Source organism: Catharus ustulatus, chromosome 7, assembly GCF_009819885.2.
Source record: "Catharus ustulatus isolate bCatUst1 chromosome 7, bCatUst1.pri.v2, whole genome shotgun sequence".
In the NCBI taxonomy this organism is placed as follows: Eukaryota; Metazoa; Chordata; class Aves; order Passeriformes; family Turdidae; genus Catharus; species Catharus ustulatus.
This window is the reverse complement of record NC_046227.1, coordinates 22,582,109-22,597,147: the sequence shown is the minus strand read 5'-3', so window position 1 is coordinate 22,597,147 and position 15,039 is coordinate 22,582,109. Positions and strand designations below refer to the sequence as shown.

The following is a 15,039-nucleotide window of genomic DNA, read 5'->3' as shown; positions in this document are numbered from 1 at the left end:
GTCCATCAGATAAGGCGCACCGGACTATAAGGCGCACTTCCGGGTTCGGGGGAAAATTTTAGTCAAAAGGGTGCGCCTCATAGTCGTGAAATTACTGTACTGGAGTTGTTTGGGATACCTTTTAAAAGGACTGGAAGTATTTAGTAAAGGAGATGAGAAGAAATGTTTTCTGCTCATTCACAAGGAAGTGTCCATATTTTTGGTATCAACAGATGTCCAGGGCTCCCTTTAGCAGACAGAATTGCCATCACCTGGACACATTCTCTCAGGTTGTCAAACATACATTTTTAAAAGTTCTGAGAGTTGATTTGGCATTCTGACTAGGTGCTGTGTGTTAGAGTGGTCATTTTCCAAGTGATAAACAGGATGGTGTAGTCCAAATGCTGTCTGTGAAAGTGAGCTGCCTGGTTGGCAGGCAAGTAGTCAGGTTACACTGCATGATATTTGCATCTTAGAAAGCTGTCTTTGTACCAAAATCTGAACTGGGACTTTCCTACTGATAAATCTGTTTGGGGAATGGGGATGTCAATGTCTACTTAGTGGATTTTAACCAGACACACTGTATGTTGCTATGAGGACAGCCAGGGTTTTTCATCAGCTACAAGCTACAGGCAAAAAGAGAATCAATGATCTCTTAATAATCGAGTCCAGCCATTAACCTAACATTGTCAAGTCCACCACTAAGCCCTAAGTGCCACATCTACACATTTTTTAAATGCCTCAGGGGATGGCGATTCAGCCACTTCCCTGGACATCCTGTTGACAGCCCTTTCCTCTTGTCCTGTCGCTTGTTACTTTGGAGAAGGGACAGACCCTCACCTGGTTACATCCTCTTTTCAGGTAATTGGAGATAGTAATAAGGTCCCCCTTGAGCCTTATTTTCTCTAAGCTAAACACCCCCAGCTCCCTCAGCCACTCCTCACAGGACTTGTGCTCCAGCTCCATTGCTATCCTTTGACACCCAAGATGATCTGCTCCATAACCTTCCCTGGTATCGAGGATGGACTGACAGACCTGTAGCTCCCCAGATTCTCCTTCTGGCCCTTTTTGTAGGTGGATGCCACATTTGCTAACCTCTAGTCAGGTACATAATGTAGAAGCCAGTTTCACCTTCCTGTTTTGTGTCCACCTTTGTTTCTCGGCAGGCTACTGGAACATCATAGTCCATGGGCGGAAGCATTCCTACAGGCTGTACACCAAGCTGCTGAACGAAGCCATGCGCTGGGCCTCTGCCATCCAGGGAGTCATTGACAGCAAAGTTCCCATAGAAACACCTACACAGCAGCTCATTCGGGACATCAGGGTAGGTGGATCCTGCTAATTCCCACATGACTTGGGAATAGCCAGACCACCACTGGCCTGACCCAGTCATTGCTGAGAATGTGGCAAAAAATGGGGTTGCTGTCCTAAAGGGGAATATTAAAAAGAGTAATAAAAGAAACTTACACAACTGTGCAGCAAAAAAAAAATCAAATATGGCATGAATTTTATTTTGTTAACTGATCTACATAAGTCTAGACTACAACTCTATGCAATTAAAAACTGCAGATAGGATTACACTATTGAGTATTTGCAAATCTCTGCTCCATCCTAATCATCCTCTGGACACAAAAAAACCCCATTTCTACCAGCCATCTGACTTCAATGTACCCTGAAGCTTTCTTCATACCTTAGGTTTGTGTGGTTAAATGTCAGAGTGAAGGGTGGAAAGCTAATGTCCTTCAAAATAGCATAAATTTTACCACAGGAGTAATTTTTGAGAAGGAACTTGCCAGAAACTTTGGCAAATAAACCTAGAATCATTTAAGAACACACACTAAGGCAAATTTCAGAAGAAATGTGTTTGTGATGTACTCTAAACTTGATGCAATTAGATAGTTCATATTTAGAAAGAAAGAGCTGAGAGTGATTGTAGAGAATCTTGGAAAACTTCAGCTTAGGGTTCCAGGATAAATGGAACATTATGTATTGTTAGGGAAGGACCATAGGACAAAATGCAGAAGAATGTGATCCAGTGTGTATGGTAGAGACAGGCTCAGATTTTGAACCAGGGAGCATTTTGCTTGTTCATTCTGTAAACATATATAATACAACCAGACAAGTTGAGAACAGGTTCATTATTACACACTGAAAATGGCTGATCTGTGGTCAGAAAGTCCATTAACCATTAACTGTTGAAAGCTTGAAGGGCACAGGAGAGAGGGATCATGCCATATGTATATTACACAAGCCAAGCTTGAAGACAAGACTGTGTGCCTGGTGACCTGTGGGATGATGCAGGATGGCTATTCTTGTGTTTAATTTTCAGAAATAACCTACAGGGTAATTGTTACATAGGGATTATGCTTTGATCACTTAGTCCCCCTAGACACCTTCAGAAATTTAGACAAAGGTGATTGAGCTTGAACCTAAATGTTTAAGTGCATCCCACAAAGGACTGTGCCTATTTGAGGATAATTTTTTTTTTTTTTTCTTTTCTAGGAAAACAGCACAAACTTTGAAGTAGTGGAACAGACGTACAGGAGGAATCCCATCTTGCGCTACACCCAGCACCCCTTGCATTCCCCACTGCTCCCACTGCCATATGGAGATGTCAGTGTCAACTGTAAGTATTTTACCCAAGTAAAAGACAGAACCCACTCACATTTTGAGGGTCAGTGAGCACCACAAAATGGGCCTGTAAGCTCTCTCTGTCAGGTGCAGTCTATTTGGGGCAGTGTAGCCCACAGGGTTCAGGGAGGGAACAGTTCCTCTCTCTCCCTTTCTTCTGTGGAGTGTGTTCCATGTCCACTGCCTCTTACCGTGTGGGAACACTGAATCTTAAAGTAAATGGGGGCAGATACTTTTATTGTCCATCCAGGGGACATGCAGCCTGTCATTCTTTAGCCACAACTGGGTTGTGAGTGGCTCCAGTGGAAATACTACAACAGGATTACATCATGCTGCTGGCAGTGGGGTAGTATTTCTACAGAAACTGCTGTAAAACCAGAGTAAATTACTACTTTTTTCAAATGTGTCAGAAGCATGAAAGAGCTAGAGTGATGGACCACCAGAAAACTGAAGTGATTTGCTGATGATTACAGACTGTTTGACATATTAAAACTGAAAGCTGGTGGGGAACTATAGAAGAATGTCTCATGTGGAGTGAGTGAGCCACAGAATCTTTTAAGAAATTAACTTCAATCAAAGCAATGTGTATGGGAAAAACAGTCTGCCACACAGGTAGTGATGTAGCTGTGCTTAGGAGAGTGAACATCAATTTGTAGCTTTATGAAAATGTCAACTCTAGTGGTGAGTACAGAAACAAAACAGCTAATGGAAGGTTTTGAAAGCTTAGAAAAGCAAAAATAAAGTCTTTGTGCAGCTGTATATGTGCTGTGCACCTGCATCTTGAGTACAGGATACAGTTTTGCCTTCTACGTCTCATCAAAAATATAGGAGATGTAAAAACCTACCCAAAGATGATCAAAGGCACTGAAGAACTTGGCTACAATTAAGTGACTAAATAAAGAGCAGGGTTCTTCAGCCTCAAAATGAAGTTTTTAGGGCCAGGAGACTGTCATGGAGAAAGTGAAAGGATATTAGGTCTGTCACAACACAAGGATCCAATTATGTGGCAGATTGTAGCACAGAAAAAATAAATTCTAAAATACAGAAAAAAATACAAAGCAAGCACTTATACTGTGGAACTTATTTTTTAGAGCTGTGTCTTTGTACAGTACAGTTAATACATGGCCACTGGGGAAGCAGTGGCTGTACAGGAGATTCAGAAGGACCCAAAGCCCCAGAGATGTGCAAAGGAGAATGCAAGCTTGCATCTGAATGGTATCACAGGTGTCTGAGCAGTTCAAAACCAGACATTTAGGTGCTCAAAAACCTGAAGTTTTGGTCTAAGCATTTTAAATCTGAACAATAGGTATAAATTGCATTTGTGGTACAGCAATTCGCTTAGGTTCTGTGTTAGCCCAGAGTCAAAGCTAATACAGGCACAACACAGAATTCTGGAATTATACAAGCTGGATTTCAGTGGCCACGTTCTGGTATCTCAGTTGCAGACAAAGAAGCCTGAACTAGATTTTAATGCTCATTCTCTTTAAAAATATTACTCTGCTTTTCTGCACAGTGTGTCCAAAAATGGATTGGGCAGTGATGACAAATCAGATGTTGGCAAATTCTAACTAAAACTCCATTTAAACATTGAGAGAGGAAGCATAAACTTAAGTTCAAGATATGCATGAATGCTCAGGTTGCTGTTTTTCCATGTACAGTTGATTGTAGTGCTGCTGGGCCAGAAACTGAGGGAGATGCTCACCTCTTGTGACCTTTGTGATTGTTCCCCAGTGCAACAAGAGAAGGGTTACAGCAGCTTACAGGATGAAGCAGTGAAGATCTTTAACTCCCTTCAGGAAATTGAGACAGTGTCTGACCCCATACCCATTATCCAAGGCATCCTGCAGACCTGCCATGATTTAAAGCCCCTCCGTGATGAAGTGTACTGTCAGCTCATCAAGCAAACCAACCACATGCCACATCCCAACAGTACTGGGAACCTGCACCACTGGCAGCTCATGACCTGTATGAGCTGCACTTTCCTGCCCAGCAGAGGGATCCTGCGCTACCTCAAGTTCCACCTCCGAAGGTAAACGTCTCTTCCCTTTGCAGCTTGTTTCCTTTCACTCTGCTGATCTTCCACTGCCTGTTGTAGTTACCTGTCTCACCCTCTTGCTGTGCAAACATCTTCCTGTCGTTTTCCAGCCTCCCACCTTTGCCCAATTCTTACCACCAGCTGTTCTGTGTATTCAGACTCCCCCCGACCCTTGCCACCCATCTGTTGTGTCAAAAGGCAGTGCAATGAATGTAAGTTGTCCAAATAGAATACCATGAGATTGTGTTGCAGTGGATTTACAGCTGATGACCTGCTGCTTACTAATGTACATACAAACATTATTAATCTGCAGGAAAGGTGGGAACAGTGGCTTCATACTCATGGAAATATGTACTACATTGCAGCTGGCACAGGCAAAAAGCATACTGTGAAGAAGGAGAGATACTGTAAATCCAATTTATAATTTTTCAAGATTTGTTTAACTAACCACATAAGGCTTGCAAATAGTATTTTTAATCTGAGTTAATCTCCCATTTTCATGGGAACTAAATAATTTATATTTCCTCCCAAGTCATCTTCAGCATCTAATGCAGCTTTTCAAAGCAGTCTGCACTGGGCCTGATCTGCAGCTGTGTAACCTTGCTCCATTCCTAATGAGGAGAGAGATCAGTAAAATCTATTTGATTCCTTCCAAGCTAGGAAAGAGTAAAATATTTGTGTCAATATGCCAAATAGCTACATCCGTGGCCTGGGTCCAAGAGATGCAGATACTCCATGTAGCCATTTCATTGTTTTATCACCGGAATTGCAAGTAATGTTATACTTAGACCTGCTGGTCTTGGAGGGAAGAGAACAGTGTACAGGCATCTGCTTTCTATCTTCTTAATTCTCAAACATACTGTAAAAGTGGCTCAAACACAGCCAGCAAATTAAAAAAAACCAACCAAAAAACAAAACCATTAAGAATAAATTTTAAAACTTTACATTTGATTTCATAGTTTTTATTCGCAGTTTGGTAAATTGAGATTGTCAATCCTTCTGTCTTCAGCTGTCACTAAACTCCTGAAACTTTGAACTGCTTTTTTCATACATTGCTGAGAAATGCCACTGAAGTGACTTTCAAATGGCCAGTAAAAGCAGATTGTATGGTTTAGGAAATAAGCTTGGTTTTTGTGTGGTTGCATTTGACATCAGCATCTCTACCAAACTCTTTACTTGCAGTAGTGTAATTTTTAGGGTAATGTGTTGTTCACTGTGTAATGGGTTGTTGTTTTTTTGTTTTGTTTTTTTTTTGCTTCTCTTTACAATTAGGGTAAAAGATCTCTTTCCAGACTCAGAAATAGACAGGTATGCACAGTTCATAAGTGATTCCCTGAAGAGAACAAAGACAAGGGAGTTTGTGCCCTCCCAGGAGGAAATACAGGCTCTTCTCACCCGTGAGGAAATGACCACGACAGTGTATTGCCATGGTGGCGGCTCCTGCAAAATAACCATCAACTCCCACACCAGTGCTGGGGAGGTAATGCTTTAGTAGGATTAACCAGATGTGGGCACACCTGTGTCTGGAGAGTGGGTCTGTGGAAGGGACACCCTTTTCCCCTTTATTTCCAATTTCTCTTTTTTGTTTTAAATTGCAACCTCTTTTGCTATATCTTTGGGCAAAGTTCAGCTTACTCTACAAGTGCCCAGGTTATAGAGTATCACTTGAACACTTCTGGTGTTCTGCCTTTTGTCTGAAACTTGCTAAACACGGTTTTCTGGACAAGGGGAGTTTCCAGTTCATAATGGAATCCTTCTGAGAGCCATAGTCTACCAGTAATTTAATCATTAGCAGGACAGAAGCAGGATTCCAGGTTGCAGTAGTCATGTCTGTGAAAACATTAATGCTAAATAGAAAAAAAAATGAGTTGTTACTAGAGGAACTGAGAATGTCATCATGGCATCTGAATCCATTACGTGCCTGTATCTTGTGTAGAATTCTAATTCCCCCATCCTCAAAAGGATAGTGAGAATTGAAAAATTCAGAGAAGAAAAGCAAGGATGATCAAATGTAAGTAATGACTTCATTGCAGGGAATGATCTTTTAGGGTTAGAATTCTTTAATCTGAAAACACGGTAATTCAGGGAGAAATGTGATGGAGAGGTATGAATAGGTGTCCTGAAGAGGTACTGATTCTTCACTGAAAGGGGGATGATGCCTACTGTGTGACGTGTCTGATTTTGCAGGTGGTTGAAAAGCTGATCCGAGGGTTGGCAATGGAGGACAGCCGGAACATGTTTGCGCTCTTTGAACATAATCAGCAGGTTGACCGTGCTGTGGAGAGTCGGGTGATTGTGGCTGATATCTTGGCCAAGTTTGAGAGGTAAAAGAATGTTTCGTTAAACCTTTAATTTCTAGTTGGATGTAACACTGGATTTCAGAATCCAGGGTTACCTTCAGATTGTGATTTGTATATTCCAGTACCATGGTACTTCTCCTAAATGGTTTTTTCCCTTCTTACTCTCTTATATATTTTACAGACTTGCTGGCTCTGAAGAAGATGAGGAGGAAGGGCAGTGGCAACTTTATTTTAAGCTTTATTGCTTCTTGGATATTGAGAATGTTCCCAAAGATGGTGTGGAATTTGCCTTCATGTTTGAGCAGGTAAGCTAACTCTGGGAGAATTATTTGGTTTCCAGTGTGGCAACAGCACACAAGAAGATACAGAAGACTGGTTTACCTTTCATTAGAAGTGGGAATGCTGGTTATAGCAGAAGAATTCACTGTGTTGGATTTTTGCCTGGAATCTACTGAACAGATAGACTGAAGGTTCCTAGGCAAGATGAGTATTAGAACAAAAGCAAGAAAAATTAGCAAAGGCTTAAAAAAAATGAAACACTAATGATAATTAATTTTTTTAACTTGGTCTTTAATTTTAGAAGGCAGAGAAATTTGGGTAATGATTCAAGAGAACATTTGCAGAACATAAATGTAAAGAAAACTGGAAAATCTGTCTGTCCGGCAAGAACAGCACATCCTTGGGGTGTTACCAGAACCAAATATGAAGCATCTTTTGGGTAATTTCTTTTGATTAACAGAGAGGCATTAGAAGAGTACTGCAGGCAAAGGAAAGGAGAATGTAGTTGACAATATCTATCTGCTGAATAGTCTGTTATTTTTTAAGTCACTGTACTCCATAGCACGGTGATGCTGGCAAGATCAGAGATCACACTGGTATGAAGGAGCCTTGCAGCTGGGATGTAAAACTAAACTGACCGGAGCTGTGTGGTTCGTCCCATCTGTATTACTTCTAATGAACACTGACCTTGCCTCAGAAAATCATAGTTGTAGAAAATTACTGAATGTGTTAATGTCAGTCACTCATGAAGACTGAAACTCACTGATAGTCAAATGCTTGGCATGTACATCACTCAGACCATGGTTCCTTTCTTGAAATGAACATCAAGCCTTGTTAGCTAGAGAATGTCTAGAAAACAGTCAGGGCACATGGCGCTCTTTGGAACCTCAGTTGTACCAGACTCCCTGTTGACAAGGCTTTCAGTCTACACACCTTTAACTGGCAAAGAGAAGTAACAGCAGGGGAGTAGGTGTTACCCAGACATTAGATGGATGTGCAAACCCCCATTAATAGATTTCATAGAAAAACAGGCAAAGGGAAGCAAGAAGATTGGTGGAGACATCAGGTGAAGGAGAAAGGGATGGGAGGTGCTTTTATGTAATGAAACTGAGGTGAGAATCTTGAATTTATTATGTATGACTGGTGTTGAATATAATCTTCACACAGGAGCTGTTGTGAAGTACAAAACCAAATCGCCTCAATTCCGGTCTCTCCCATGTGTTCCAGACCTAAGAGGTCCTCAGTGTAGGACCTTCTGTACAGGATAGGAACCCCTCAAAGATCTCTGTCCTGTTCAGGCTTGCAGAAGGGATGTTTCCCCCCCCATATCAACCACTTGCAAACTTTGACATACTTATTACAAAGTCTGCTCTGACCTCCTGAATTATGTGTATCCTGCTGGGATCAGCAGGTGCAACAGCAATCTGTACATGGACCCAGATGTGAATACAGTGTGCTTTTGCTTTCTAATGAGTTTGGGGGAACTTTTTGTTTGTAGGCTCATGAAAGCCTCATAGCTGGTCATTTTCCTGGGCCAGAGGACACTCTGCAGCGTCTGGCAGCTCTGCGGCTGCAGTATCTTCATGGAGATTATTCCAAAATAAGCTGGACCCTTGATGGAATCTACCCAGTTAACAGGCTGAAATCCAAAATCCTGCACTCAACCAAGAGCAGCAGCAGTACCAGTCACGCTCTGGAGAGGAGACGGACGAGCTTCCTTGAAGGGACATTGAAGCGGAGCTTCAAGACAGGGTCTGTAAAGAAGCAGAAGGTGGAAGAGGAGCAGATGATGGAGATGTGGGTAAAAGAAGAGCTTTCAGCTGCTCGGGCAAGCATAGCACAGAAATGGACCAAGCTGCAGGGGCTGTCTCAGCATCAGGCCATGGTGAAATACATGTCCATTGTAAAGGAGTGGCCAGGCTATGGGTCAACCCTCTTTGATGTTGAGGTGAGTGATTAATAAACTTCTAAAACCACAGCTGAGGAGAGGTATCAGTCTGGAGAACAGATAAAGCTGTGTGTAACAGAAGGGAATTTTGGAAAATGCATACATTTTGTAGTGGTAAGTTGCTTGCACTCACTGTATTATCTGTAAAATGTGAAGTGGAATATTGACTTGCTACATCACTTTAAAATCTGATGAGAGCTGCTCCTATTACAATTATTTATTACTCAAGTAGTATTTGATTCACAGCTATGTCACTTCCGAATCTTCACAGCAGAAGTGCTTCCAGCATAGATTCTGCAAGTACCCTGGTTTGTGTATGAACTATAGGACATTGAGTCCTATAAGAGCTATAAACAGAGGACTTTTTTTTGAATGGAAAATTATTTGATCCTCCACTGCATTTATGCAAAAGGTCATGTTTCTCTTTCTGCAGTGCAAGGAGGGTGGATTCCCCAATGATCTCTGGCTTGGCGTCAGCACAGAGAATGTGTCTGTCTACAAACGAGGGGATCCTAAACCGTTAGAAACTTTCCAGTATGAGCACATTGTTTTCTTTGGAGCACCACAGCCCAACACCTTCAAAATTACAGTGGATGAGAGAGAAATGTTTTTTGAAACCTCACAGGTACGTGAAAGCACGCAGCCATTTCAGTTGAGCTTCAAGGAATAGACAGGTTTCCCTGGAAGAACTCTTGACTAATGGACTATACAGCCAAGGGAAAAGATACAGGGAGCTTAAGCCTAAAGGGAAAAATAGAGGGATGAACAAAAAAATAGTCTGGTTAGAAAGTGAAGGAGGTTGATTGGTGTTCCAGTGCATCAAGAGTTTCCAGTTCTGGGTGCTCTTTAGTTTGCCTGGTTTTTTTCATTCCTTTCTGGTAGATGAATGGGGATTTTCAAAAACTCAAAAAAAATTTTGTAGAAAGGAAGTTGCTTTTCTTTGAGCTAAAAATATTTAAAATGTTGCTGCAGCAGAGCACAAACTTGTCAAGCCTTTCTCTTCTTACTGTCATGTTCACATTTAGTATTAACATGCAAAATTTATTGTGTCATGACTTTGGAGAACCGGAATCTCTTTCAGCAAAATGTCCTGCGTGCATCAGTGCAGTGAGGTTTTCAAAGTGCTTATGCTGTGTTGCTCTGTTCTCTCCCCAGGTGGGCGAGATAATAAAGATCATGAAAGCATACATCAACATGATTGTGAAGAAACGCTGCAGTGTCAAATCAGCCACCAGTGTGGACAGTCATGCAAGCATCTGGACTAGGTGATATGGATGAACTGGCACTAGTTTAGTCATGTGTATTTGCAACTTGCCAGCACACGTGTAGCAAAGATGTTTTTTAAGAATTCAGCTGACTACTGTATTTAAAACCTGAAGTGACATCTACAGTACCATAGGATTTGCACCTCTGCCCAAAGACATTAAACAGTTACAACTGTTAAATACTAATGACCCAAAACTTGTTTTCCCCTTGCTTGTTTGATGAACAATGTTCCTTAAAGAAGCAAAGTCAGAAGCGTCCTCCTCCTCCATGTCTTCTCTGCTGCTTTCACTATCACCTGTAATACTGGCAGAAAAATTTACAAGGATCATTTCTGCAGGAGAGGAGACAGACTTAAGCTTCCTTAAGAATTTTGAACATGCAAACATCTGGGATCATGTGCTCACAGCGTGGTCTGCTAAAAGAATATTTGTTTTATTTATTTTGCAAACAAATCTAAAATACAAATCACTGTGGGTTTGGTTTTTTTTTTTTTTTCTTCAGGATGTACTAATAATCTGACCTGGTCTTAAAAAGAAAAAGCTTTTGTATAATTGAAGACAAGTGGTCCAACATAGAGGTCAAACCCTAGGTGAGAGAGCATTAAAAAAAGAAACAAATAAAAACACCAAGGTGGTTGTTTACCTTCCAATAAAAGTTCACAGGTACACGACTGTAAAAAGTGGCACTTTCAGTTAAACTGCTAAGTCTTGGAGAAAACCTCTGGGATTAGCACCACTGAAATAGGCCATAAGGTGCCATTCTGGGCACACTACAAGCAGTGCCTCTTGCATAAAAAATAATGACTGCTGTTCCCCTGTACAGCCCAGGAGGGGAGATAGATGGTTTTAGTAGCATTTCCAGAAGAGCTGCTCTTCACAAACTCCAGGTATTAGATGGAGGTTGGAGATTTATGGTGAGCAGCTTGCTTGCATTAAGAACCTCCTTTCTTTAGGGGGGTTTTAGGATGACTGGGGTCCCTGAACTTAGTTTTAAGCCACCTCTTTCCTACTGAGTGAATAGGTGCCTAGATAAATTGTTATAGGCAAGATTTTTACTTCCTCTGTCCTACATTAAGCAAATGCCAAATCCTTCATCCATCTCAACTTTTAACAAGAACTGCTCTCAGTTGACACTGCTCACTAAATCTCCAGATCCCCATCCGGTCTCTTCTAGGTCCTTAGTCCTTGGCAGAACTTGAAAACAATGCTTTTTTGTCAAAACAATTGCTGCTTGGAGGTTTTTATAGCTACCTTCAATGTGAAGAAGCAGATTTTTTTTTCCTCATGAAAGATGGCAGTCATCTTCAGTCTCTTGCCATCAAAAAGTTTATTTAATTCTTTAAAAAATATTTGGCATTAGTCCCATCATAAATTAGTTGTATTAGCAAACAAGAGACCTGGTGGTGAGCCATTTTCCATGACCCTTGTCAAGACTTGGGATCCCCAAATGCAAAGACCCAATTTTGTTTCTTACTGAAACTGCAGAGTTGTATGTAATGTGGGCCTTCTTCCACATATAAAATTGGCTGTCCCCAGTTTCTGAAGTAGCAGCAGCTAAGGCCTGTTAGCTATGAAACAGAAATTGCACAGAAAAGTATGAGTCAGTATGCAACAGGTTCCATTCCAAGCCATCATCAAATTGTGCCATATCATTAATACTGTGTTGCAGAGAACTAGTTTTGAGGGTGACAGTACAAGAAGAAATACTGTACATAATGCCTGCTCCTCTGTCATTTCCACTGCACTGCAGCCTGTGCAAACATGCTGTGCACTTGCTACACAATCAGCTGAAGAGGGTGGCCACTGCTGTGCATCATCCCTTCAACTGGAGTTTTGCCTTAAATAGTGTCACTGATGGATCCTACAAACACCCCCTTGTCACAAGGAATGAAGAGATGACCAGGTCACAGGTGAGAGAGAACAGGAATGCAGAGGCCACCTGAGAAGCAACACTTTGCATACACTGGCTCGACCTCTAACGTATCAGACTAGGCTTGATTATCCCTGTCCTAACTCTGCACTAGCTCTGTGTTCTGGCTCTTGGGTTTGCTGCAGGCAGCTTGAACCCACTTGAAAAATAACTTCCACTACTCTTTGTTGTAATTTTGCTCATTTCTATTACAGAATTCCTTCTTCTGTCTTTTTTAATTTGTAACTGGCTTTACAAGATGAAAATTTAATAAATTATTGGATTGCACAGGCTGTATTCACTAACAGGCATTGTGTGCCCATTTTAAGGTGTTCACTCGGAGCTTAACACTCGGAACTTGTAAGTGAAAAGCAGGCGTCATCAGCATGAGGACACAACAGCCCTTCCTCCCAGAAGCAAATTTTGGGGTCAGTAGAAAATAGTTTGCTGCTACAGTGGGGGAAGTTTTTTTCCCAACTTCTGCTTTTCTCTCTGGGGCTGGGTTACACCTTTGCTCAGTGGGAGATGTCCCACTGGTTCTGAGACAGCAGAGCAAGGAATTAATCATCTCCCAAAGCCCAGTCTGCAGGATCAGCTCCATACCTTCTCTTCAGCACTTCCAAATAAGAATAACAGAATATTTTTATTATATATATACATATATATATATATATATATATAGATATAATAATAACAGAAAATTACTTCTGGCTCAAACAAGCTGCCAGTTTGCACTTCCCACACAAGTGTATAGCCTGGCCATGGTGCTCACCTAAGAGCTTGTGTCACTGAAGTAAAGTGGGACTGGGAGCAGCTGAGCTGTCAGCAACACAGACAGACTAGAAGGCAAAAGTTCCCTCAATCCACACACAGGTCTGGAGTCCAAGCAGTGATGCATAATCCCCATCATTATGCTCCCCTGTACACCTTGGGCAGATGCTCTGAGAGCCTCAGGACCCTGGAGATTATCTATGCAATATCATTTCCAATTGTTCAGATAATCTTTTTCTCCCTCTTTATCCCCTTGCATAGACTTTCCAGGTCTTTATTTGAGGCTGCAACTGCCTCTGCTTCCTGCCAGCAAGCCAGTCTCCTTTCTGGGTAGCTGTTGAATTTCAGACTGCACTTGCTTCATTAATACATCTCTATAAAGACAATAAACATGCACTGCTGCAGGTCCAGTATGCCTGGAACAATACAGACAAATGCATTTATTGAGTAGTAGCCACGAATAACAACCCAAAGTGGCGGCCAACTAAAAGCCTTCTCTGACTCCCTTTTTAAATGCTTGATGACCCTGTCAGTGTGACATGCAGTCCCTCTCGGACCCCACCCAAGTATTTCTGTAATAACTAATTCAAGTTTGTTTTATATGAACTAGTTTTGTGACAATTTATAATTGGCACCTACACCATAAACACAAAATGGTTTATACACATAGACATTGCCTCAGGTAAGTTGTTTCACAAATTCATGTGTCTAGTATTATTGGCTGTAAACTTGAAACATTTATTGCACCAGGTTTTAAAACACACAGCCTCTGCTATGTAGGCTGTGTGTTCTATTATAACCCTCTGCATTTGCTTCAAAGTAACATGCTCTACTTGGGCCTTTAAGCAAATCTCACACATGAATTCCAGTTCCCTCTGCAAAATATGAACTCCTAAATCAGTGGGATGCAAATTTGCCAGGCTTTTGGCTACATTTTTGACCAGAGATTCCTAATGCACAGCTGATACATACCTTGGTCCCATTCCAGGGTCAGCAGGGAGGTGGAGGCTGGTAGCTGGATTTCCAGTGACACCCCAGTGCCAGCTCAGCACAGCTGTGACACCCAGCTGGGAGGAACCCATCACATGGAGCACCCACACTCCACAACCCTGTTTAGGTCTGAATGCAACCCAGAGCAAATGCATGCAGGTGGTTCCTGCCAGACATTTGCTATCCAGCAGTGGCTTGGGCAGCCCAGCCAGGCACAGAACAGAGCTCTGGTGTTCCAGAGCCCAGCTCTACCTCCTGCCCACACTGCACCCAGGGACTTGTCTGGGGCCCCTTACAGCCCTCAGGCCTTCCCCAAAATGCTGTGAGGGCTCAGAATTACCAATACAAACATGTTCTTCCTGTAAAAGCAAACACTTAAAAATCCTGAGTGACTATCACAGTGACAGCCTAAAAAGACAAACTCACATGGCTCTGCACTGGGTTAAACACTGGGCATGGTTTTTGCAGGGTCACTACATGAATACATACATTAATAAGAGCAACATACCTGTCTTGTTCCTTTCTCCTGTTGCAGTGTGAGGTTGAAGGCAATTCAGGTGCCTGATGTGGGGTACAAATGCACTGAATCTGCATGGGAAGAGAGAATGGGGTTAAAGAAGGTGTGGAGGGAATCCCTTGGGGCTGGAAGAGGGGAGAAGTGGCTGTTGCCCACTGCAAACTCCCCATTGTTGTGTCATTAGTACTTGGGCCAGGATCCAGAAAGCTGTTCTTGGCTTTCTTGCTTGCACAGGAGAGGGACAGATCGACTCTGCCAAGGTTGTGGTGTCCTGCTGCTACAGGATATTCCAGCTCTCCCCAGTGGCTGTTGCAGCCATTTCCCTGCAGCCCATAGCAAGTGTTGTGGGGCTGCTGGCAGTGCTCATCCCACATGTTTCAGCCTTGTGGCTGCTGCTTTTCTAGAGCAAGTGGTG

The 15,039-nt window shown here is 42.2% G+C and overlaps 1 protein-coding gene across 3 annotated transcripts in view; it reads left to right on the top strand.

Annotated features, from left to right (window-relative positions):
* Nucleotides 1-12,634, top strand: part of LOC116998503 (unconventional myosin-X-like) — an 89,531-nt gene extending 76,897 nt beyond the window's left edge. For all 3 annotated transcript variants that reach the window (XM_033064199.1, XM_033064200.2, XM_033064201.1), the window contains 9 exons: nt 1,146-1,303; nt 2,482-2,605; nt 4,342-4,639; nt 5,918-6,125; nt 6,833-6,969; nt 7,127-7,250; nt 8,723-9,172; nt 9,606-9,797; nt 10,328-12,634. In XM_033064199.1, the coding sequence (XP_032920090.1) occupies nt 1,146-1,303; nt 2,482-2,605; nt 4,342-4,639; nt 5,918-6,125; nt 6,833-6,969; nt 7,127-7,250; nt 8,723-9,172; nt 9,606-9,797; nt 10,328-10,441 (1,805 nt within the window). In that variant the 3' untranslated portion in view covers nt 10,442-12,634. The remainder of the gene's footprint in view (nt 1-1,145; nt 1,304-2,481; nt 2,606-4,341; nt 4,640-5,917; nt 6,126-6,832; nt 6,970-7,126; nt 7,251-8,722; nt 9,173-9,605; nt 9,798-10,327) is intronic.
* The last annotated feature ends 2,405 nt before the right edge of the window (nt 12,635-15,039 follow it).